Source organism: Pyrgilauda ruficollis, unplaced genomic scaffold, assembly GCF_017590135.1.
Source record: "Pyrgilauda ruficollis isolate IOZ18807 unplaced genomic scaffold, ASM1759013v1 scaffold10, whole genome shotgun sequence".
NCBI lineage: Eukaryota > Metazoa > Chordata > Aves > Passeriformes > Passeridae > Pyrgilauda > Pyrgilauda ruficollis.
The window spans coordinates 5,028,287-5,055,566 of NW_024508101.1; the positions used below are offsets into that span (position 1 = coordinate 5,028,287).

Here is a 27,280-nt window from a genome sequence, read left to right on the forward strand (position 1 = left end):
CCCTAATCTTTCACCTTCTTGTCAAATCTGCAAGAATGATCTTTGTCTGCACAATATTCCATTCCACAACACCCACCAATATTCCTGTCTAACTACAACTCCTGTCTGAGCTACACTGGACCACTCCCTGCTCCATTCTAATGCCTTGGCAGCCTGATATTGAGGAAAGGTACCCAGAAGAGAACATTTTTCCCAGTATTTGCTGGCAGAGCTCCCCACTCTCGCCTGGGGTGAAGCTGATTGCCAAACACAGACCCAAAGAGGAAACTGTGGGTGCTCCCAAAACTGGCAGAGACACCATTACCCATGGGATTCCAGCATGGAAAGAGTGAGGAGAGCCCAGCACAGAGCCTACAGTGCTGCACAAAACCATCCTGTGGCTCTCTGAAGCACCTGTGGGCTCTACAAACAACACAACGTTCACCAAAAAGAACAGCGAGGGATTTTAACAAGATACTCCATTCCACAAAGCTGCTGCACTGAGGGATTCTGCAGCACAGAGCAGCTTGTTTGGGAAGGGTAACTAATGGGATTAGTACCACTTACTCCCCATCTTCTTATGAGATTTGTATTTTGCTAAGCACTTCCCAGCCGTGGCTCTCTCCCTGACTGCTGTGTGATTTCACCTTGCAGTGCTGGCAGGGGAGCTCAAGAGGAAAACACCCTGTGGAGCTAAACCTCATATGAAACCCAGACACAAATAACAGAGTGCTTTTCTTTCAGAAAAAAAAAAATTAAAAAACCAAATCCCCATGACAAGCAACAGCAGCAGTGATTTTAAAAGACAAAGATTTTTTTCCTGCTTTCTGTAATGTTTGTTTCAGGACTAGAATACAAAATTCATTTATTTATGTTATCTTGCCATTGACTTTCCAAATGACTAATTAAATCAAAATGAAGAGCAGTTGTCCTTTGAAATATTTATGAATCAAAACTAATGTGGCACCGAAGCGGCCCCATGAAGTGACTCAAGGGATAATTTTATCCAGGTATTTATCAATAATAAATCCCTCATACTCATCAAAGCATCCATACTGGGCAATATTCTTACAGTTTTCAGGTAAATCTTAACATCATCCATGTGCACAGAACTATGCACTGAAGTAGCAAGAAAGTGGTCTAAATATATACTTATAGATTTTTCTATTTCATTAAATAAAGAACACAACAAAATTCCTATGCACAATCTGTGGACTTACAGCTTTCTAGCTGTAATGGATGGTACACAAACAGAAACATATACACAGGAGGAGCTACTTGCCATCAACACAGGAAGGTCTGTTTCTTGTAGTCCCAGCCACTTTCCCAGGTAGACAGGAGCATTTTACTGTTTGTGATCTTTCCTCAATTCGATTCTTATTACAGCATCTGTGTGCTGCTATAACTTCACACGTTCCTCCTTCTGGCAAAAAAAAAAAAAAAGAAAAAAGGAAAAAAAAAAAGAAAAAGAGAATATTGACACTCTGATTAGGAAGAGCAGCAGTGGCTAATCAAAGCACCCAGGCGTGCTCCTGTCTGTGCCTCTGCCCAGCTTCTGTACAGATGGGATTACAGTTTTATTTCTGTCTTTTTGTGTGCTCCCAAACAAGCCAGGTACTATTACACTACATTTTTAACAGAAAATGTAGATAAGTTCCCTTGCCTTTCTTATATTAGAAGTCTCTGTGACACCCACATAATTTTTGGCCTAAAAGTAATGTTGTCGATGTCTGGGCCTGAAGAAATATAGGTAAAATACTACAGAAAATGTGCAGCCACTGTTGGCTGGTTTTATGCTTGTAATATAGGAGGCCTCTCCCCTAATATTTTTTCATACAAGGACAGAGACTAAGGGAATCCATCTAGAAATAAGATTTTTCTCCAAATATTTGATTCTGTGCTAGTACTCAGCCCTTAGGGAATGACAGTCTCCCCAGACTACAGGGTGGCTCAACAGCACTTCCCTTTGCTCCCCCACTCACTAGATTATCAGATTTAAGGCAGGAAACATTTCCATTGTGAGTGAGATCATCAGGTTTATTTTATCTCCTCCCTAATTGCTCTTTCTGAGCATTTGCAATAGTTTTATTAGAAGGAGAGCACAGGGGAGTGATCAACAGATCCACGGTGGCTTTGGACTTATGAAGGCTTGGTGTTTGTGCCATATGCTGAGCACAGAAATGAAGTGCCAGGTGTGCCATTCCCCTTCACCTCTGCTCTGCAAGGAGACAAACACCACGGTGGGCTAATGCCCTGCCCAGGTAATTTCTCCATTCCTCAGTTCAGATTGCATTCAGCTCACAATCACTGACTGTTTAATGGTGTCAGGCTGTTCCCCACAGATACCTGACTGCTTTCTGAAATTGCAGCACAAATTTGGCAGGGTTTGCTTCAGCTTAGTACAAAACCTCATGTGCTGCCCACTGAAGGGCAGGATGTGTGAGATTTTCTAGAAGAGCTTTATTTCTTCATGCCATTAAGAATTGCTAAGTGCATGCTGCTTTTACTACAGCATAAACCACATTACTCCTATCTTTGGATTTCACTCTTTTTGAAAGAATATTGAGAGCTTTTGACACTGTGTGCTGTGTGGCCAGGTAGGAGAATAAGAAGTGTGGAGATGCTGATCCACATCTGGCTGTCAACAAGGGGTTTTGGTAGAGGTCTGGCAGTCCAGTGGCATTTCCCTTCCAGGAGTGAATCCTGGGGTTTCTACAAATGTGGCATTTTTAATGAAGCACTGGGCAGATAGGCAGGAAGGATTCTGCCTTGCCTGATGTTGGTAATATGGGGGAGTTTGCAAGCATGAGATGAACTCTGTAGTAAACACTGAAGTCATCTGGAGAGACATGCTGCTGCACCTCTTAGTTATTAGGTGTGTTTGGGCTGCTGACACAAGCTTTGTGAAAGCCAATAGGTGTCAAAAAAAGAGAGATCCCAACAATTCAGAGAGCCATCCTCTGACAAATGGGCTTTGGAGTGTATCTCAGGAGGAAGAGGAATTGTGATAATCAACTCAGCCCCAAATGCTTGCATTTTCTATGAAGTAATCCTTCACACAAACTCCCTGTTCCCCTATCCAAATCATATTGAAAGCAATGAAAAGATTCTCATTGGTTTAATCCATCTTATGGTCATGCCCTAGGAGAAGAGAGATTTGTGATTATATTGATTGCAACTTCAACAATAAAGATAATGTACACAGTAATAAGCATTTCTAATTTTAGACTACACAGACTGTGTGGTAAATATTTGTGCATAACCTAAATGTTTAATTTTCTGTATAAATTTGCTGTATGAGTACTAAGAACCACATGACCTAGTCTTGCTTATTTGGTTATCTATTCAAAATAATGGGTTGTGGTGGAAAAGCTTTATAACACCTTTTAATTGTTATGTGGAAGCTCAAGTTGCTGGAGCAGTAATGAATTTAGCTCAAATTCTGTAGTTGTTTAGGAGGGGCAAAACATAATGACACTATAAAAGCAATGAAAAACCATTTTTTTAAACTGCTAGAACATTAAATACATTAATTGGAAGTTTTATCTACATAGTCTATAAAAGTATGCAAATATTAATAATTATAATAATAGAAAGACCCCTTCCAGTGCTGATAGAGAAGAAAAAACTCCACCTCACATGGAGAAAATTCTGGAGGTTATACAGCCTGTTTTCCTGAAAAATCTGTTCAGTGGGATCAGAAATTTGCATTAAAGCATGTTTAGTCTACGGTAACATTGCATGCAATGTGTTTTCTTGTATGGATTTTACCAACCATGCATGTACATGTGAGACTTTTAAAAATCCAGATACAAAATGGCAATAGAGACAGATATAAATGGGCACAGTGAGAATAGGAAAAAAAAAACTAATTGAAAAAGCATACTCCTTACTACATCATTCACAGAAACATATATACCATGAATATACTGAGGGTGGGAGGTTCTATTTAAATCTACTTCAGCTGCATAAATGAGGAAATTAATTGAGTGGGGAGAGAAACACAAATCCATCTTCAGTTTCCACTGAAAACCACTCAATGTGTTCAGATGGATATGTGAAATACCTTTGCATTCTGTGATTTTTATTTTTTATTTCCAACATCTTTTGGGGGAGGGAGGGGGCTGGAGAGCACCAAAAATACTCTATTTCAATATGTGATGAATTTCCTGAGCCATTTTTTTTCCCTTAATGGTTCACCTGGATTATGGGAAGATTGGGCAAGATATTACATGGCTGGGAGTTCTGAAAAAAAATGGGAATTATTGACTTGATAGGCTGTGAGTGCAGCAAAAGTTTGAATCCTTGTCATAAACCCCACAAATGTCTCTGTTTTTTGAAGTTTATGGTCTATTGAGCTACAGTAGCTTCTGGCTTTGATTCCACAACAATAGTCTCATCCAACTCATTCAAGTCAATAGGGGATTTGCCATTGAATTTAAAAGGAGAGGAAAGGGGCCTAAAAATCCTCAAAGTAAATGTCTTCTGAATGTTATGTTGACAGTTACATTTCATGAAGTGGCTGTTTTATCCACCTGCCTTTTTTTTTTTTTTAAATAATTTCTTTCTGCACCAAGAAAACCAGAAGATCAGAAATGGAATTGGAACTTGCAGACCAGGAAGAGCATTGATCTTCCTTCAAGAAGCTTCAGAGGTGAATGAAAATATCCTGTTCTGACTTATACCTTCTTCACACCAAACATCAGCAGGATTTGATAGTGAGAACAGCTGATCCTTTCTGAGCACTCAGTTCACAGGAGGGCTCAGCTTTGCATGGAGGAAATGTGACCAAAGCCAGAGGGACAGAACTGCCTGCCAGGGAGGATCCTGGCATGTAGAAGATGGCAACTCTCTGTGTCATTGCAACTCTGCCCATATTCCCCAGCCTTCCAGAAACCCTTGTTCTGCACCAACTTCAAACAGAAAACTGTAGAATTAATGGATCATTCTTGCTGTAAAACAGAGACAACTGTGTGTTACCCCTGCAAATGGTTTTGTTCTAATTGGAGGACACTAACTCCTGAAATAATGCTCATTTTTGTCTCTGTTATAAAGCCACCTTGAGTTTACACACAACAGAGTGAAATATTTTATCATCTGTATGAGTCTGCTGTGGGAGGCTGTGATTTAAAATGTCTAATCACCTATAAGGTCTGAGTGCATGCCTGGCAGAAGCCAAAAAGCCATCTTCTAGTCATCTCTGTTTTTTATACCTCCAGCTAGGAGGTAATAATAAAAGCATATTTTGCACTTCAAAATTATAACTTGCCTCTGCATTCCAGCCAAGCCTGAACTTATCAGTAAACAAACATAAAAAAGGCAAACAGCACTACTGATTTGTGTTATACATTGTGGAAGTCATTAACTATGACTCAGGTAGCAAAACTTATACGTTCTCTCTTTGACAGTGATGACAATTTAATAGTATTTGACTCTGCTGAGTTACATGGAGTGTCCTGCAGCAATGAGAGTGGTTGTTTATCAAAATGATAAACATGTTTTCATTTCCTCCTTGGCTGCATGTATGTGATCAGAAGTCTAAGGCCATCAAGAATTCACTTATTCTGGCCACCAGACAGACATTAAGCTATTCAGGACCATCTGTGCTTGAAATGAGTTCCACTTAATGGACCTTCCTAGGGCAGGTCAATCATAATGAATGCATGTGTGCATGAATGCATGAGCAGAGCAGAGCTTTGGTGAGACTTCTTGGGCTGTTTGGCACTGGCAGAGCCTGCTGACAGATAAGATGTGCCTTTCTTCTCAGGGTCACACACCCAGTGATTTTAGAATTCAGATCCTCTGTTACATTTGCTTCTAGCTCATTGCAAATGCACCTCACAGCCTAATCCAGAGGAAGGTTGTTGTAAGAATCTGCTCCTGCTACTTGCAAAAAAATAATGGTGCCCAAAACACATCATGGGCTTTGCTGGCCAAATTCTGCCTCTGTTACACCACTGGTGAATCACCAGTGGGAATATGAGCAAAAGAAATCATATGGACCAATTTTATCAACATTTCCAGACAGTTCATTAGGACTATAGCTGGTTTGTGGTAGCTCTATTTATTTGTAACAGCTTCAAGTATCCAGTCTTAGTGCCAGTGCTATCATCCTGCTAAGGTCGGAGACCCATATGTTATTCTGAAAATGCTTAAGTATGTGCAGATGCTGCTGCTAGATCTAGGAGAACAGAGGAAATTTAGGAGAGAATTTAAGTTCTATAGACTCCAAGCAGATGTTTAACAACATGACAGCAAAAATTCTTCAGACACTTGTAGACTTGCTGAAAAATTGCTCCCAGAAACAAATGGATATAAAAATTTGCACACTCTCCACCCCATGTCTTTATACAACAAAGGAAAGAAAGGAAAAAGAACCCTGTGACAGCCATTTTTTTTTTTTTTTTACATTTACTATAAAGAATTCAGGTTTGGGGGCTGCAGTTTAAAGAGTTTTCAGTTTGAATAAGCTTTGGAAACTTCCCAGGTGTAATTAATAGATTCATAAGCTTTAATCAAAATGTTTATGCCAGCTAATGTGCCAGAACTGCAGACTACACTGTGCACAGGGGAAAATACTATACTTTACTTTAAGAAATAATAAGCCACTACTATGGAACTTAGAAAGCAGCATTTTTGCTTCTGACAGGAATATGTAACAGATGGAAAAACAAAGTCCCATGCTATACCATGAGCCACTTCACAAGTGAACAAATAAAAGACTCCTCATAGTCACAGAGCAATTACACTCCAATTTTTCTTTTACATACAATCCTCTGACATTGTGTATCTGATCCAGAAGGAAAAGGATCAAGCTTATAGGATGCATTTCAGAGCAATCAGAGAAGGCTTAGGGTTTTCACTCATTTTCACAAGGTCAAGGTTAACTTGACCATCAATGAAGTCACAAAACAGCTGAACTTGGCTCATAAACCTGATGTAACAAAGGCACCATCAAAAAATTGACCTAAGTATAACCCATCAGCATTACTCCTTACTTAACCACTTTCCATTATGATAACAGACACAAATAAACTGATGAGTTATTCTTTAGACGTGGAATTACCATAACCATGAGAATTTGGAATGTTCCACACATGCTCTGCAAGTCCCCTCATATACAGTAGATTTTTTTTTTAGTCCAGTGGATCAGAATAAACTGCACTGGTCTGTTCCCTAAATTACTATTTATATTTTGATTAATATTCAGTATTTTGTTGTTCATTATGCAAGATCTATATTATAATTTTCATTTTGGGAAGATTCCATGCAACAGCAGCAACATAAGTGACTCCCACTGTGGGTCATTAAATTTTGGGTTGGGATATTATTTTCTCAAATGCTGCTGCTGCTGTGAAAGGGTTCTGGAGACACAGAGTACCCCCTCAAGAAACTGCTGCTTCTCTACAGCAAAACAGAACAAGAAGACCATGGCTAGTGAATGAAATTTGTTTTCCCTTGGAAATGCACCTCGTGTTAAACTTTAAAACCCTACAGAGATTCTTCTGATGTCCAGGTCACTTAAAGAGCACTCCTGGAGGTCCCAGCTCTGAGAGCCCACAGGACAGAGCCCATGGGATGCTGCAACATTCCTGCAGGTTGAGGCCCCAGTTCCTGTGTGATGGCACGACATTCCCATTTTGAGCAAGGCAAATAATGAGATTGTCTTGCTTTCTGCTGGCTCATGGTCAGAATTTGGAGAAGAGCTGCTGGACCAAGCAAGTCAGGTACCTGTGAAAATCCATTTCACACTCAGCCAAAGGTCTGATAGATTCTGGAGTGAGAATTCCTGCGCTAAGAGGGGCAATGTGCATTCTCACAGGCATCTCTGGTTATTTATCTTAGAAACTCTTAAGTTTCTGAGAGTAATCTTGACAGATAAGGCCGTTTTCATGAAATAAAACTTTTCTGCAAAAATGAAAACCAAAAGAACTTCTAGAGGAAAATAAAATCTTTAAAATATTTTGTTCAGCAGAATGTCAATATTTCAATTTAATATTAACTTTTTTTTTCCATTTGTATTTTATTTCCCATTCAGTATAATAGGGGAAGCAGGGATATGCAAAGCTTTAATTAGCACAAGGATTTGTAGTCTTTTTCAATTTTCTGCTAATGCTCTTTGCCATCAGCCACAGGAGGCTTCTATCTGAGAGAGTAACAGATTCTTATACTTACACCCAGAACAGATTAGACTCTGATCCTCACAAACTGGTTTATTCACAGAAATTAAAAATACGTATTTTCTGTAAAGGAGAAATGGTATGGATTCTGCTCTTGAACTCACAAGGAAAACCCAGAGCACACCAGCATGTGAGCTGTGCTTGGATCTTGGGCTGGCTTATGGATTTCCATATCAAACCAATACACACACCAGAGAATAGGTTTTTCTACTAAAGAGCCTTGCAAATTGATCTCCTGAGAAATTTGCGCAGGACCTTATTCTTATACATATAAAAAAATAATTTAAAAAGCCTCTTACAGATGAATCAAAGTGAAAATGGTCTCCAGAACAACAAGGCAGGCTTCTAGCAGCTCCTGCCTCTGGCACACTGCAGCTCCAAAGGCAGAGGAATAACCAGCAAGGCTGGGAAGGCGAGGCGGCGACAGGGCAAGGCTGGCTGGAGAGGAATGATGATGAGGAATCTGCTCCCAATTTTATTTAAGCAAGCTTATGAGTAGTTTTAATTAGCATTTTTCATGCCTGTGTAAAATATACTCCCAAAAGGACAGAATCTATGAGAAAATCCCACCTCTTGTGCATGGAGCTGTCCCTGCCAGGGCCACAGCCACTCCCCACAGGACTGGTTGCTTTTTTGTCACAGGGAATTGTGATAAGGACTATCAGCACTCCTGTATTGATGAACTACAAAACCCAGACGTGTAACTCACGAGGCAGGCAAGAATTCAATGTTCTCTTAGTGGGGATCTTCAGTCTTTTAATGAGATTTTTTTTTACTTCAAAGGGAGGCCGACTTACAGCAACTTTGAGAAATGGAGGTTAGAAATTAGAAGTCTTGGTGGAATTTACAGCTCTGGAATGCCATTGAGAGACGTGTGTGAAGAGGCAGGACTTAATTCAGAAAGAGAAGAATGTTACTTTTGAGAAATAACTGAAGTTCCATATCAAAAAGTAATAAGCATTATGACTTTAAATTTCATTGACTTTCAGTGAGATATGACACTCCTAGAAGTCTATATCACTTGTAAATAGGATGTCTTGGTCTAAATGATGTATGCCAGTAAGGCTGAGCATAAAATCTTGTAAGTACCTTTAAAAAAAAATTCATGCTCTTAGTCACTTGGGTGGTTTGGAAAATTTAATATTTGATATGTCAGAGAGGATAAAAAACACGAATTTGGACAAAATAGATGTAATGTGCCTGCATTGAAGCAGTGCTCCTCCTATAAGTTAAATTGCAGGCAGCAGTATAAACTAGAGATTAAAAAGACCTGCTGTGCTGTTCTGATCATTGCTTTGCAGCTGCACAATTCTTGCCCAGAACAAATTTTCTAGGTATCAAAGCTGTGGAGAAATGCAGATCTCTGCTGCTGAACAGAAATGGGCATTTCCAATACTGACATCTCTAGTTCCTTGCCAGAGAAGAGTGAAAATCCAAAGTGGAATTAGGCCTGAAAATACCCTCACAATAAAATTTGAGTGAATCACAGAACATTGTTCTTGGAACCTCACAATGTTGTTCTAAATGCTGCCAGCAAAAGACATCCAAAGAATCAGTGTTAAGTTTCAGGAAAAACACACAATGAAAAAGACAGGACTATTCTCTTTTTGGATGGCATAATTAAGTTGATAAGAAATAAGTAATTCAGTCACAGCTGCTGATGAGAAATGAATACAGAAATGTGCATGAGAAGTGGTTACTAAGAAAGGATTTAGAAATTATTCTATGTCAACTATGCAAGTACAGCTTGGTCCTGACAGTGTCTCACTTATGCCCAACAGGCTTTCCCCAAGCACCAAATCTCTAAAACTGCCTAATACATTTATTGAATACCTTCATCTCCAAACTTCTCCAAACTGGAAAACCATCTTAATTTTCTCTTCAGCCTTAAAAGAGACTCAAAAGTTCTTATTATGCTCATGATGCGTCCTTTGAATTTTTCATATGGTACATGAAAATGTCACACTTTCAGGATTTAAAAAAAAATATTTATAAAACAATCCACCGATTACAAAGCAGCTCCTGAAAAACCAACTTTCTAACTCAGGCTTTGAGTCATCACAAAATGATTCAAGGATCTTAAATCCTTGTGGAAAAGCAAAACAATATTGCTCTATAAAGTTCATCTTTTGATGTGATGGTTGCAGATAAATTCATCCCCAGATAATTTTATCCACTAAGGTGATTAGCCTATGGAGAGCCTATGATGTGTTTACTGAGCACAGTGGCATAGTTTATGGTAATGCTCTTGTCATGCTTTATAAATGTGTGAGATGCTTTTATGAAGTAGTTAGATAAGGAGTGGTGAAAGTAATGTGATCCATAAAGAATGCACAGTGATGAAGAGCTGGGATTGCACAGATACTACAGACAGACTGATAGAGAGAATTATAACCAGTGCAGTGGCTGCATTAATCTTCCAGTGAGTGGCAATAAATAAAGTAATAGGAAGGAATGGGTCTAAACAAATTTGGCCAATGTGTAAAACTGAGAAGTCAGTGTGGGATCAAAGTGTTTTTAATGGGATCTCTTATGGATGAATTGACTAGCCATGGTGGCAACAACATTTTCATCTATGGGGTTGACCACGTCCTACAAGATCCATGAGAAGGAACACAAAGACTGCAAGTTACAGCATGTGCAAGCCAAAGTCACTGTAAGGAGCTGTGTGTGATGAGCAGCAGCAGTAAATCCCGTCCTCTGCAGCAGCTGAGCAATGCCAAGCAATCACTTCCCAGGCATTTTTCAGAGGACAACTGTGCCCATTATCCCACCCCATATATTTCTAGAATTATTCATACCGTGACCGCCAGCAGCTGGTCCTGCATTTGAGCAAAAAACCATTCCTTTGCCAGGAACTGGCTGCACAGTGGAGCAGAAGGACAAGGGACAGGATCAAAGGCTCAGAAGCAATCAGTTGTTTTAGCATGGAAAGCATTTTACACTGCATTCATTATCCGTAGCAGAAGAACCTGGTAGTCTCCAGCCTAAGGAATTTGCAGCACACTCATTTCTGAACCTTATTTAGCTTCAAGCACAGTCAAGCACTTCAGTAAATGTTAGGAACTGGGTATGTGAGCAGCAATATTTTAACTTTCAGGCTACTATACTTCAGTTATGAATTAACAAGTCAAAGAATTCTCCCTCAAAATAACATATTTTAACTTTCAGGGTACTCTACTGTGGTTATGAATTAACAAGTTTAAAAATTCCCTCTCACAATGATCTATTCCCTCCAGACTGAAGCATGATTGAGCTGTTTTACTTCTGGTCAGGACCAAACTATGGCTGAGGAAGAGGAGGAAGCAGAGGATGAAGTGGACTCAGACCGTATTTTTCTCAAAATTGACCTCATCTGCAGTCACTTCTGTGGGAAGCCTCAGTGGGAGGGCAGTTGCCTCCTCCTCACTGAGGGTACTCTACTGTGGTTATGAATTAGCAAGTTTAAAAGGAGAGGACAATGGCAATATTTTATTTAATGATAGCTTTTGGGACCTCTTATTTTTTTCATTTGGTTTTGTTCTGGTGAAGTTCATCTCAAACAAAGCAAGTCTGACTGATTTCCTTTTTCCATAGTACTTTAATCACTTCCCAAACCTCTGTTCTCCTACATTTTTCCACAGTCACTATCCTGAGCTGCTTTTTTTTTGCACGAGTCTCTGTGTTTGGATGTCTTTCTCCTCCCTGTTTCTGTTGATGAGCAATATTTTATTTCCTGCCACCATGATTTGCTCTGTCTTTCCACTCCAGCTCTCTGCATACAATTGTAACCCTGATTTATTCTGGTTCTCCACTCTCTCTCTCTCTCCCCCTCTTTACCTTTTTTTAAAAACTGCATTGAATGTTTCTCTCTCTGACAATTTCTTTCTCTTTTCTCTGGAAGCTCCTGATGAACAACACAATGCAGTGCTGCCTCCTAATAATTGATCACCTGGCTGCTGTTCAGATTTGTACTGCTCCTTTGAATACATGTGCAATCCAGTGCACTCTGTTCCTTTATAATGTGAATAAAAAGGGCTGCATACTCCAGTGGAAATACGGGAAGTCTAGTGAGCAAATAATTTCCTAATTTGAAAGCAACATGTGACATTACAACATTGGCTTGAAATGAATATTAGTTTATTTTTTAATAGTTAAACAGTAGCTGTATGCAGGGAGCTCTGCAGTTAGTGGAACCTAAGAGGCCAGGCAGAAAACACATTTATTCTTCTCTCCCCTGTTTACTCTTGGTGATGATCAGGATTCATCCAAACACTATCTAAGAGAATTTGGAATGCAATTTTTCAATTAAAAGTTGCTTTTTAAACAGATTTATTTAAAAACGAAAATATTTTTGATGAAAAACATTGACATTTCACAGGCCAATGTCAATAAATTTCAACTCAAGATAAAATCCCTGTCTCAGCGTGTGTTATAATTCACATAACTCAACTGCTTTTAGTCATTTCCTATGTAGCACTGCAGCCAATAGACTATACCACACTCACATCATCACCAGAAAGGGGAAAATGTCATGAAAGCTGACGTCCAGACAAAGAAGGAAGTAAGGAATTATTTTAGCTATGTCTCTTACGGTCACAAAGAAACCATTTTGCATTAAGATAAAAAAGAAATTCAACTTTTGCTCCAAAATAATCCAAGTGATCTATTCCAGGGAAATTATGCAAAAAGAAAAAAGATACATGCACGTGTCCTGTGCAGGTGCTGCAGCTTCCTGAGGAGAAGCAGCCCCCCTGATGTGCTGCTAATTCTGTGATTCTGTGCTAATTCCAGCACTGCCTCCAAAGTGTCCCTCTTCCCTTGGCTTTAGACTTGTCCTGATTCATGTCCAGCTTGGTCCACTTTTGAGCTAGCTGGAAAAACCCCATTTCACTCAAACCCCAAGGTTTTGCTTCAGAGAGCTCAGGTTTAAGGGCTCATGAGGATCCAGCTCCAGGTGAGCCCCACCAGAGAAACGACCCCAGTGCTCTGACCCCTCAGTTCAGCTGCTGCATTTCCATCCACTCTTAAAAGTTTTGGACAATGTTGGCTATAAACTGGGCTTTCATTAGGGAAAAAAAAGAAGAAAAAAAAGAGAAAGGCCTGTAAACTGAAATAAGACAGCTCTGCCAACTCTCCTTAATGGTGTGGTGGTTAATTAGAAGCAGAAGAGGTCATCTTGCCCAATTCTTTCCCAATATCAAAATGTTGCCCTCCACACACTCATGAGCATCTTGCCCAATTTATTTTCTCATTATTTAAGCAATTGGACTTCTGCTGGTACAACAGGGGATTCTTTGAAGATGCCATTCTAGTGTTTAATGGGATCTGCCATTGGGCTGAGCAGAAAAAGAATGTTCTGTTTTCTTTTGCTCAGTTTTCCTCATTAACACTAATTGTGATGCTATGACCAACTGAACACAGCTATTCCCTGTTCCACATTTACAGATGTCAGATATGTTTCAGATGGTCATCACATCCCCCATCATCATTATCACCACTTAGACAAGCTGTGCCTTTGCTGCTTCACTTCACCTTTCTTCAAGAGCCTGTCCCCATCACCTTACTGATGTCCACCGCTCTTCTCAGCATCACTGACATCACTGATGTTTTTAAAATTCCACTATATAACAATTACATTATTATTAAAAGTGATAGAAATGCTGTGCTGTAAATTGGATGAGTATTATTATCTCCATTCAAGAGAGAAAATCTGCCCTATTTTCCCAATCCAGCATTTATCTCTAGTCAGCTCTTCAGTACTATTAACTAAAACACAGACAACCAGCACAAGTTAATAAAGTTTCAAGAATATTTGATCACCAGTGTATAAACTACCAGATACATTGGTATTTATTACTGCCTGGGCACGTCAGCACTGTGGAGATGGACAATGAATAAAAAACAGGGTGTAGAAAGAGAGGCAGATGCTCTGTAATAGAATCCAACAAAAATAGAAAGCCAACAGTCTGAGATGGGAGAGGAATGCCATATCTAATTGAAATGGTGCTCTGTGCTTCCCAGCAGTGTTCTCAACAAGGAAAGACACTATTACCTCCTGCTCTAGGAGAAAATGCCATCACTTTCCTATTTTTTCCATCCCCATTGTAGTAGCTGGCAATTTTCCAGCATTACTGCTTGAATACTTCTTTTCCCCACGTATATTAGTTCACTTTTCCCCCCTAGATACACTCACATTATTTCCTGGGCCTTCAGATTTTTCTGATCCTTTGTATTATGAGCCTTGTACTTCAGTGATACGTGTTGTAACACATATTTTACTGTCACTGGTAAACTGGCAGAGGCCCCGTTTCCTGTGGATAAAGCCATCCCCAAATGTTTCTTTTAAAACCTAAAAGATGCTTTTTTGCTTGGCAGAAAACTAAACTAGCACTTGCAATAGCCATGGCCCTAAATGGAGTAAAAGGAAGAGATTTTCAAGCCCAACCTACCAAGTTATCCAGCACTGCAAACGTGGGTTCCCTCTTGCTCCAGTGGGAATTGTTCCCTCTTGCTCTCCTATCAAACTGCTCACTAACAAAGAAGGAATTTAACCCTGCAGCCAGAGAAACCACTGGCCTTCCACTGAACAAACAAAAATGTAATATCAGCAATACCTTTAAGGCAGCCTTGGTTGACAAACAGGTGCTCCCTCTGTAAGACAGTTTTCTTATTGATCTGTGCTAACGTCTTGCAGAAGTGAACAATCTCATTGCCATGTCAAAGGCTAACCATCTGTGAACAAGTAATGCAGCCAGAAAATCCTTGTTGCTACAATAATAGCTTTAGGACGTGGGTTTTGTTTCAATCACCACAAAAAGAAACCCTCAGGAAACTTCACAGAAATTCTTTTCCTGATAAGTTAACGTACCTAGAAAAATACTCTTGCTTACATAAATTTCATCTAAATAAATTACAATAATTTACATACTATTGAGTGAGTAAGGTTACTAAAATAATTTGAAAGTTCATTTTTTTCCCTTCTCCTCCATTGATATTGCAATCACCTCACAGTCTCACGCATCACAGCCCTTCTCTTATTTAAAAATCATAATTCTCTCTGTGGGACAAATCACCTCTTCAATACCTGAATATATATGTTAATACTTTCAGGATCAGATTTTTTTTTCCACATCAATAAACAGAATTCAGCCATGCTGGAACCACAATTTTAGACTAAAAGACCATTCTAAGAGATGGAGGTGCAAGCACAGTGTCCTACTGAGAGACAGAATAGTGAATTAATGATTCTGGAACAAAAATCTAATGGCAGGACTTTCTGAGACCAGGAGACAATCTTGTGAGAAACTTTCTAATCCAGTGAGATAGCATCAGGTCCTAAATAATTGTCATGTCAGAGAATATTGAGGTCCCCTGGCATAAATTTTGACTAAGGATTTTATAACCTGACTGTTCCCTTAGAAATGTGAACCAGGAGCTCCCTTATATCAAGGTAATGAATTATTATTATTGCCATCATCATCACTAATTACTGCCTTTGATAAGTTACTGGACATTCTTGAGTCTAAGTGTCAAATGCATAGCTTTATCACTGAAAAAAATCTAGATTTCTGGCTAGATCTGGAAGGCCTTAACTTTGTCCTCCTGCTCACTGGTTATGCCCAAGGAACAGCTTCATGGAATACCAGCAGGGTGGCATCCAGAAACAACCATGGTTCCCAAATGCTGATGGGGACCTGGTTTCACTACAGCAGTCTCAGGTCTGTCATCCCTGGCAGATGTAGGTAAGCTGTCTGAGGGCTCTGTTATCTTTGTGCATAAATATCCCACCTGGGCACTTGTGGGCTCCTCCCCACTATCCCTGTTTTATTGACTTGTTTCAGCTGAAAATTTGCACAAATTGAAGTATTGGTTGCAATTATTTTATAATAGAATTGTTCAGAATTGTCAATTATTAGTCTGGATAAAGAAAGTATCAACAGGAAATAGGAACCACAGCACTGTCAGTAATTCAGTGAAGTCATGGTTCTCTGTTCTTCGGTTTTTTCAACCCAAAACATCAGAGACAACAGACTGGAACTTCTTGATGTATATTTGCATATTTGTTTACTTTTCAAACTAATTAGCTTTTAAAGTATTACCAGGAGCTGAACAAATGTACCGTATAGCTCCAAAAACAATACAAGAGCAACTGTTTGCATTGGAATGAATTTACTTTGCTGGTACCATGGATGTGTCAGCCCAGTGAACACTTAATGTTGAACATTAATTATACAAACAAAAGAAATGGCACAAAGCTGTTGTCTCTGTCAGTTTTCTTCCAGGACTCAGCCATGTTTATATTGGAGGTTTTGTGTCCTAAAGAAATTCCTGACTGCTTCAAACAGGATGATGATTCAGATGATTGAAAATATGCACTGATCAATGCCCGAGACAAACAAGCTCTCAGCTGCTGTTCCTCACTCACTGACCCTCACTCAGTTAGAAATTCTTTTTATTCTGCTGTGAATTTCATCAGCTGGTCATCAGCATGATGGACTGATGGTGGCTCTGCTACCTCTGGCCAGTTTCTGACACACAGCTTCCCAGTCAACTGCTCATGGGTTTATGGCTTTGCTTCTGTTCCTCAGGACAGGGAGAATAAGCACTTGGGCATCAGAACAAAGTGAAAAAAAAAAGAGAAGTGCAAAACTGCACTGAAACTTCTTGGAGAAATTTAGATTCAAAGTGAACATTTGGACTAAATTTAGGTTTAAGCTAACCACCCCACCCCTCCCGATAGTTTTGGCTGTCAATTTAAAAAATCTAAACCAATAATGAAGCCAATTAATATCTGTTAACAGAACTCAATAAATAGAAATATAAAGTGAATGGAAGAGGACAAAAAAAAACCAAAAAAAACCAAAAAAAAACACCCCAAACTGCAACTTGTTGATACCCAACAGTAAAAAATAAATTTTAATTTGATAGTGAACTAATGTCAGTTAGGAACAAAATTTAAATGTTTCTAACCAACATAAGAGTGAATTTTTGAAGAAGAATATTACTGGGAGTGATGAACAAGAGAGGTGGTTGGAATGATGAATAATGAGAGGTGTCAGGAAAATACAAATTTTCACTGTGTCTTCCAATGTCAAATCCAGGAGTTAAGACAGAACATTAAGTTGAAGATTCAAAAAAATAATGGAAAAAATCTCACACAAGGCACATGAGCTGAAAGTTTTCCAAGAGCTCGCAAAGCAGTTAGAAAAGCAAATTCTTTTAGGGGTTATTAAACACAAACCCTGCATCACAAACTGCTGAAAACTGGAAAGGTCTAGAGGGAAATTCTCCTTGTTGGTTTATCACTCCTGTGCTCTGCCTTAGCATGTGCTGCAACTGCTACTGGAAACAAGATTGGATTCCTGACCTGACCCAGTATGGCTGTTTTTAAATTCCCAGAGATGGTCCCAACGTCCCAGAGGTCATTCTTCAAGTCATCTGAAAATAGTAACCCACTGTAAAGTATCACCAAGCTATTTAGGACACATATTCCTAACATAAATCATATATTGGGACTTTCATATCCCTTTGCAGGTCTTGCATTTCCTTTTTTTTCCCTGCTCTTATCCAGGGCAAATCTCCATCTCCTGTATTCTCTTTATATTCAAATCACATCAGCTTTGACGTTCCTTCTCCAACCCGTGCTATGAAATGCCATCACAAGCAGCACCCTAAACTTTTATTTATTTCCTCACCATCTGACAGCCTGCCTTGCAGAGCCTTGTCCAGAGCCACTGCTACAGGACAGAACAAGGCAGGAAATGTCAAAGTTGTCATGCACATTCCCCAGCTCTTTGATTTCTGCTGCCAGCCACACCTTCTCCAAAACTTCTTTGTTCTTGGGCTTCAAGCTAAGGATGAATCTCCCACTTGCCTGAGAAATCCTCAGATTTCCAAATGTCCCAGATTCACTGCTAAATGGCCCTTAAACATGTACAAACCTGGAACACAAATACTGCCAAACTAGATCAGAAGAGTTGTCCATCATCTCTTCTGCACTCTGTGTGACAGATGAAACACACAGGGCTTCAAAGGAACATTAAAGGAGCCCATAAATGGGACAACTGCAATATAAGCTGGCTACACACGTATTTTCTGGGAAATGGGAACTCCTATTCCTTTGGAAGCTTTTTTTAATCCTAGAGAAATTCATAATGTTCAAATGATCCAGAAAAATACACATATTATTATATACCCATATTATTACATGCCCCTATTACTACTGGTGTGCCATACCTTTCACATACATTATGAACTGTATCAATAAATACTTTAAACCTGGTTCCCTGCATCAATTTTACAAATTTCTGGGGTATCTGCATTCATTCATCAAAAGGACTGCAAATATAACAGTTATTCTGTATTCCATTTTGTGCCTCTTCGGAAGTTTTTCTCTATTGTATATGGTCACCTATGTGTCAATTTTTGCTCATATAAAGCTATTTCCTTGTCTCTCAAACACACCATATGGCTCCTATTTTAGATTTCACTGGTGCTTGAAAATTGATGATAAAAGGTGCAATGTGAATCTGTCAGTAGACACATCTTAAATCCTCATAATGACATTCAAGAGTTCAGTATTCAATACAATATTTTCCATTTTTATCCTGCTGTGCAGGAGCAAGCATTTCAGTAGTCACCAGTTTGGGCACACCTATTTCACCCTGACATTGACATTTTTTTTCCCAATAACCAATGTTTTTGCAATAAATCACCCTCTGCAGTTTCACCAGATAGGTGATTTTCCCTCACCACTCCAAGGGCAGGAGGTGGCTCACCCCTGGGACTCCTCTAGCTCTGCTTTCAAATCATTCTCCATTTTCTTGCTATCCTCTTGGGCCTCAGCTCCTTTTGTGCTGCTCTGCAGTCTCTGCTCATCCCTAGGAACAATTCAGCACATGTTCCCCTGGGTGCTCTTGTCTCTTTACCGTTTACATGCTGACAACATCACCTTCCCTCGTTCCTCCCTTCCAGGATCCCTCACAGATCCATTATTCATTTCCAGAGCACAGCCTTGTGAACCATGTCGCAGGTTCAATTCACAGTGTTGTGAACCAGATGTTCTGCTCAGGAGAAAAAATTGGGGCTTTGAATCCAGTGGTTAGGATTTAATTAGAGCCCTGTGCTGAGGGACATGCACAAGGACTGCCTGTAGCCCAGATATGATCCTGTAAGTGGCCCCTTGAAGAGGCACATCTCCCTCCATTGAATACAAAGGCAGAATAATGCCCCAAGGCTAAAATTATCCTTAGTGATTTTCTTTCTGTGTAAACATTTGTTTTGTTTTTCCTGCTTTTATCAACTTTTTTCAGATCATGTGCACTTACACTACTACCTTTTCACCTAGTTTTCATCTCACCATGTGGGAGTCTTTGGTATGTTCTCTATCACCCCAGATTGTAGTTTTTGGTATGTTCTCTATCACCCAAGATTGCAGTTTTTGGTATGCTCTCTCTCACCCAAGATTGTATCAGTCTGTCTAAATCAAATCTCTACATATGCTTCATAAAATTTTTTTATTCCCCACTTCTCCAGAGGTGCCAGATAACTGCCCAAACATTTTGTACATCTAACTCACGGTAAACGTCATCTTTGTACAAATTAATTAGCATTAAAAATATGACATAACTATAACAAACATTCTTGCACATGTTTGGAAGTGCTTTAAAAGAGTGCTAGCACACTAAAGGCATTACTGATGGTAGTTCCATTATTTGCACACACATCCCCACATGTACACACAGTTACACGAGCATTATTTAAGTTCACTTTGTCTTGGCTCCCTAAAGATAAGGAGATTTTAATTTTAATCTTGGTTTGCATGCAGTGAGAGAGAATTTTAGATTACAGCAGGGGCCATGAACTACATGCACTTTTTAGCAGTGGCTGTGCACATCAGCATGTGAAAATTCTGGATGCACATGCCCAGGGTGGGCAATTGTGCACATCAGCATCCATCCATGTCTGCAACTGTGCTGAGCATGCCAGACTTTGGTCTGTGTGCAGATATAAAGTGTTTTCCATGTTATAGGCACAGGGCCTATTACAGAAAATCATTCATTTCAGATGAGCAGTACATTCTTCTGCATTTTTTCCAATCATTAAAATATGTTTCATATATTTTTAGCTCAGTTCATTAAAGGCACACACAAACTTACCCACATATCTGTAATTCCACTAGGCTACTCCTAGCAGTTTTGTTCAGTAACAATAAACTGTGTACAGCAGACTTTGTGTTTTACTACTACTGCCATGAGCTTTGCAAACTTAATTGCCAGAGTGACAATATTTCAGACAGAGCTGTGAATTGAGGCTGCTGTTGGAAGGCTGTGTGTCACAGCTGAGGTGGTGGAGGGCAGACACTGGATTTAAGCTGTTTTGTGTGCAAGTGTTACAATTTTATTCATGGAAAGCCTATTTTTGTGGATGCCAGCCGTGTCTGCAAGGTGTTGGAAGCCACTAAAGGATGTGTCAAGGTCTTTCTGCCACCCCGCCTGATCCTTGATGGCAATCACCAAAGAGCAACTGGAGAAAAGGCAGAACGTTATCGCCCTTGTGAACAGCTTTTAAAACCTGCTTTAGACTGTGGGTAAGAGATGCTGATTCCCTTTCTCAAATATGGCAACAGGTTAATGACCTTATACTTGAATTCTTTTCACAAACAAGCTTCTGTCCACTGGGATTTTTCCTTGGATTGCAGAGGGTCACACCCAGCTCAGTTTAACTGAACAGCAACACCAATAAACACCCGCAGCTCAACTCATCTTCGGCTTCTCCAGCTCAGAATAAGGGTTGCAGATTAAGGGAGGAGGCTTTTCTTCACCTTACACCCACTATTATCAAAATAATTATTGCACGTCTAAACATAATTCACAAGAAAAGCAAAAGGAAAAAGTCTTCTCTTTGTTAATACAGTAGAATCAATAACAATAATTAACTAATGAGATGATAATAACATAGAGAAGTGGAATTGAGGAAAAATGTAAAGCTGAAGTACAAACATTGGAGCATCAGGAATTTGAATGAAATAGACATTAGTACTGTGGCTCACTTTGAATTTCCACAGCTATTATAACAAAATCCACTAAAGCACCTTTGTAAGAAGCTTCACAGGAATTAACATAGCTGAGAAGAAACCTATCTCATAAGGACAGCTCAAGAGTGCAAGAGTTGACAGGAGATTAGGTCCCTGTATGGCACGTAAAATCTCAAGGCAAAATCCTGGTTCCACAGAAGAAACTGGCAAAAATGGACAGGGTTTCACACTGTCTGCTTCATTATTCAAACTGAAAACTGCTTTGTTTATGGGATGTGGACTGCATGAAATTTGAGTTGCCTTCATTTTATCTCTGCAGCCTATCTCTAGACTATGGTGAAGGATTCCAACCTCTGAATAAAAGAGGATAAGTGCAATTTAAAAGTTAATTTTGTTGACTGGCTCCTCTCCCCCCTGCTCTGGGCTGTACGTGTTTCAATTATTAGGACATCATGAAAAACTCTCTGAAGTTTATCCACCACACCCCCAGAAATCCAGATGTTTCTTAGTTAATTTTGTCACACAGAAATATCTTTCTGTATGTGTTAACCTCCAGGGTTAGGTGGGTTTATTGTTTACATTTTCTAGCAAAATTGTTCAAAGAAGAGAAACAAAGGATGAATTTAAATATTCAAAGAAACACATCAACACCCCTTACTGTGGAAGGGATCCAGACAAAAAAAGCTACTCTAATAAGGGCAGTGTTGTGTGGTTTTTCTAAGAAAATTCATAGGCATCAGGTATAAAATGTTGAAACCCTTGGTTCTACGTGATCTATTTATATAGTTGGACAGAATTATCCAACTATAATTCCAAAGGTTCTTTTGAGTAACATCAGGAACACCAGAAACATTTCTCTTTAGACCTCTCACATCTAATTTTCATTACAAACAATGTTGTGTAAACATGTAGGGTTTACAATTGGAGAATTGTACTCATCCCTACACAAAGAACTCCATCACATCTCTCAGGGCCACAAGTGGTGATCAGTCTTTGGAAAAAGCACTTTTAGCAGTTGGATACCACACTAACCCAACACTAACTGCTCTATGAACAGCTCTATCACCTCTCCCTAGTGATCTATTGTGGACAAGATAGCGCAAAGAAACTCCCTGTTCTATGCTTAAATTCAGTGTATTTGCTTCAAGGAGAGGGTCTTTGGCTGGCTGGAGTCAGTTTTCTACCTGGGTGAGTTAATAAATAATAGTGCATCAATTTATTTGAAATTTATTTGAGAAAGATTATTGCTACAATAAGAATTGCTGGAAGTTACTTGGCAGCTTTTTTTTATTTTTGGAAAGGATACAGACTTTCAGAAAGTGTTTGATTCTTGGATTCCTGCACTTAAGCTTGGATGACAGATTTTTCCCCTTTATTTTTTTACTACAAGAGTTGGGCAGTAATGCAAAATGTTTTAAAAAAACTGGATATTTTTTAGTTGTTTCCACTGCTTGCCAGATATAGAAATTGACTTTCAAAGCTCATGTAGAACATGCCCAAAAATACTCTTTGTTAAAGTCATCATTATATTGCAACCAAGAGTAACAAGAACCTCTTGCAGGGCTCCCCATTTATTTTCAGCCCAGATGAAGATCTCTGCCTCACTGAAGGATGCCCTGCATCACCTGGAAGGTGTCCTGCAAACTCCAAAGGTCTCTGCAGGACCTTTCCCTGCCAGGGTGGGACCCTCTTTAGCTGTTTGTGTTTTCCATTAGGGCTGAGCTGCTTCCATCAAGCAATTCCACTGCTTCCCAATGCCCAAAAACTCCCTGTGAGCACCTTCTGAAAATGTCCAGGGGGGCAAGAGATGTTCATCAAAATACAGAGATCCTTAATGGCAGCATTGGCACAACTAGTACAGTCCCATTCCCAGCAACTCCATCACATTATCCTGTATAATCACCAATTAGCTATCTTTCATCCATCAGCATAATTTCCAGGGTGTCAGCCACTGTAGAGCCTATTCACCAAATAAAATCAGAATCAGCCCTTTTGTTTGTGGTTGGATTTTTCTGGTGTGTTTTATTCTTTTTTCCCAGATGGACACAACATTTGGGTATCAAATGGGGGTATTTGGGTATTCTTCCCATGATGGGTGGCAATCCCATTTGCTGACTATGCCTCTCATTACTTATTTGCTGTTTTCTTGCTGTTCCTCTAATAATTTTTCAATCTTTGCACTATCCTACAATTGCTTCTGAATCTGGTGTTTTCTAAAGTCTTTGTCCCTACAAAATCCAGACAATACTACAAGTAGCTGCTATAAATGCAAACTAAAATACCTATAAATAAATAAATAGAATAAAAACGTATCTAAATACTAACAAAAATCCCAGCTGTTCTAAAGCTGAGGAAACCCATTTCCAGTCACCAAACAACAATTACTATTATGACTTTCATGCAACAGTAGGCAGTATTATGTTTGCTCAAAAGACCAAGTAATAGATAATAAAAGGGTCATCAATTAATGTTAAATTACATTATCTATTTTCATCTATAAAATCAGAGACTGAGTGTGACTTCACTCCTACAACACACTTTGAAAAAGGCAAATAAAGGAGAATGAGAGAAATGTTATGAATTGACTTTGAAGCAGAGCATATGCTGTACTTAAATGGAGATTATAATGTCAGTTAAGGATGTATTTGCACATACTCAGAGTGAATATCTCCAAAATCTCTGTGCATGTCTACAAGCACATACTCAGTCTTAAACATATATACCCATAAAGGTTCAGCTGGCTCAGAATTTAAAATTCAGTTGTGTTTTCCTCAGGAGTCTCTGACTATCTTGAAAGATATGTGCAGTTAGCAGATAGCTGGAGGTACATTCCCACAACTGCTCTGCCTTTACCTGCTGTTATTTTCAGAACACAAGAGGAAAGTGAGTGATGTCTTCTACTCTCCATCTAAAAGCACCACAAGCACTCAGTAAGTGTTTTAAACCATCTTTGCCTGAATAAGTTTCTTAATGTCATCTGGCATATTCTGACATTTGCTAGCTATTTGCAAGTTAGGTTAAAAAAATACATATACAGATCATTTTCTAAAATGAAATGTCACACTTTGGTGATAACCCAAGGAATCCTGATTTCACATACATCCAGATAGTAGAACTGATCTATTGTGGTAATTAAGTTTATCAGAGTAAATAAATGACTTCATTATTTTTCTGTTTTCTACTTTTTGAAAATACCAAAATTAAAATCCTGAAATGAAAGCATAACAGATGTGGATCATCACAGCTATTATTGTTTGATCTGTCTACTTGATCTGGCTTTAATATTTTTAAATTTGGTTTCCAAAACTAACATTGCCATAAACTAAACGCATCAACTCCTGAAAAACAATTCCCTTTTCTAACACTATTTGGCATTTCTCTTATTTATTGGTGTCTTTTAGGCCTTTGTCTTAGTGTGTCAATATACATAAAACTTAGGCAGCTTATTTGGTTGTCACATATTATCTACATGGCTTTATCAATATTTTTGAGCATCTGCTGCCTGGCAGCAGTGTTCTGTGCATTAGATCATGCAAAGCTTTTCACTGCAGGGAGATATTTGAGCTCAGGTGTAAACTTTTGTATGTTAGCCTTCAAACCAGTGTGAAATGAGTGCCCCTTTCCTGGCCATAATGGGTATATTTGTGCAACTCTTAAATATCTAGACTGAATTCTTCTTATTTTCCTGGTTTGGATGCCATGGAAAATTCAGACTAAGCACACATTAATACTTGCACTCCTGGCACAGGTTGTGATTTTCCTTTTTTCAGTCTGTTGCACAGTCCTGAGTCATGATTGCCTATTCCTGGTCTTCAGTTCTCTTGTTTCTCTGTTTGATCAAAGCCCAGCTGTGTCATCTACAAACTGATTATGACATTCACATGCAGGAAATACTGTTTTTCAAAGATATTTTGGATAAAGTAATCATTTTCAGTGATGCAAAGACTCTGCCTGCCTCAGTGTTCCAGTCTAATCTTTGATCTTGCTGCTCCATGTGTGTGCTATTATACAATTACCACCCATGTAATTCTCATGTATTTATACAAATACTCCCTCTTTCCCTCAGGAAAACACATATTTGCACAAGTTCCCTCTGTAGAAGCAGCACTGCTTTGTGTGCTACCCCCCTACCATCTCCTCTGATGTTTAGACATGATCAATAATAGAGAAATTGCATCCATCTCCTGCCTGCATGTCTGGGGCTAAGGAGCAGACACACACACAGCTCTCAGCCTTAAAGGCCTCATTATGCATAATTACAAGGCATATTTCCTTGTATTACAATAAATAAAGGGATCCATATTTACACTGTTATGCTATCAGGGTGGATAAAATCCTGCAGCCTCACTAAGAAGATAAACTCAATGGGATTTCTACTCAGTAAGAACTAAAAACATGAAGAATTTGTCAGATATTATTAAGAGATTATTATTCTGGATTACAGATGAAGTGCATTATATTACCCATTGTTTGCAATCCCAGCATATTTTACATTTTATTATATAGTCATATTACACTGCAAACTCTTTAGAAGTTCCTATTTAGCAGCTCTTACCTCTTTCAGATGGGAGCAATTGGATTCAGGCTGTGTGAAAATCTTGGAGGTGTTATTAAGGATATAAAGAATTTGAGGGGTTTTTGGAACAAATTAATTCCTTGTCTTTGCTTACCATATAGGCAAATGCTTACTTTTGTTTTCATTTCCTGAGGCAGGCTCCAAAAATATATTAATTACTTAGGAGTAAGATAATACTTATCCCAGCCTTTGCATGTTTTAGAACAGCAAAAGAAAGAGGTGCCAAGGAAACCCTTGCACATCCATGTACAGAGGTACATGGGCGCAGATAAATAGAGGCACTGCTATCTAAAATCTTCAGTTAGCTGGAAAATTCATCCTTCAGCCCTAAATCACTCCTGAAATCTGGAGACATCAGATTTCAGATTAATATTTTATATTACATCTTAAAGGCTCTTCACTACAAGAAGTAAAATAATTGTAATTAAATTCTCAGCAGATTACAAGGCATCTCCAGCACACAGTGCAAAGGAGGGATTGGGTCTTTGTGGTGCACCACTCACTGTGTGCTGGAGAAGTGGATTTTGCTTTTTGAAGGATATTTGCCTCCAGCATAATACCAATAATGGAAATAATATCACATCATATAAAGTTGAAGCTTTTATTCTCTGTAGAACTGAGGAATGATGAGAGAAGTACTCTGGGAATTTTACCCTTTAGATTAAATATTTGAGTCATGAGTGTCTGAGACAATCAGTTTCAGTTCTGAAATTACCTTGCTATCTCAAGCATAGGAAGAAGAAAAGATACTTTCTGTATTACAATTAAGACATGGAAAATCTTATTTTTAACAAGATTTTATGCTTAACACAAGAGAAGAAAGTTTTTAAAAATAGTGCTGAGCCTTGATGTCAGCTTTTCCAGCATAAGCTGAACTCAGCCTGTGAGTTCATGGAACGGTCTGGTCCTCCCTGCAGCCCACTCCACAGACAGTCCTCTCTAGACAGTCTCTATCCCAGAGAGTTTGCCAAGGTTTGTTCCCAGAAAATTATACAAATAAGCCCGGACCACACATACAAAGTAACACTTCCATAACAAAGAAAAAAAATGTAAGTTAGAATTTTCTCCACCATGCAGATTTGCTCATGGACCACACATACAAAGCAACACTTCCATAACAAAGAAAAAAAAAATGTAAGTTAGAATTTTCTCCACCATGCAGATTTGCTCTGTAAAGCTTTTATGAAGTTTCTGTCTTCAGAAACTACTGTCTAAACTGAATTCATTATAGATGTAGAGATGATCAAGAAGGAGGGGTTACAGATGTTTGCAGATCTAACACTATTTGTTCAGGGACACTTTAGCAAGTAGGGAAAGCAGCATGAGATAAATGTGTGTGAGCACACCTGTATTCAGAGGACTGTGTCATATGTATTTTCTTCTCTGTAAAGAAACCATTGGATTGTGTTCCAAAGAAGTGCCATGATCTCTCTGTATTTAAATACTTTTCTACATAAAGAGATTGGCATTTTGAGTAAAAATGGAACAGGACAGAAGGGATTTGACAGGTTGAGAGGGGCAGGATCA

General features: G+C 39.0%; 1 protein-coding gene across 1 annotated transcript in view; it reads right to left on the reverse strand.

Moving 5' to 3' along the window:
- The window catches only part of TAFA1 (TAFA chemokine like family member 1), a 206,355-nt gene that overhangs the window by 37,944 nt on the left and 141,131 nt on the right, over window positions 1-27,280 (reverse strand). The window contains exon 3 of the mRNA XM_041464144.1: window positions 1,262-1,402. Within this exon, the coding sequence (XP_041320078.1) occupies window positions 1,262-1,402 (141 nt within the window). The remainder of the gene's footprint in view (window positions 1-1,261; window positions 1,403-27,280) is intronic.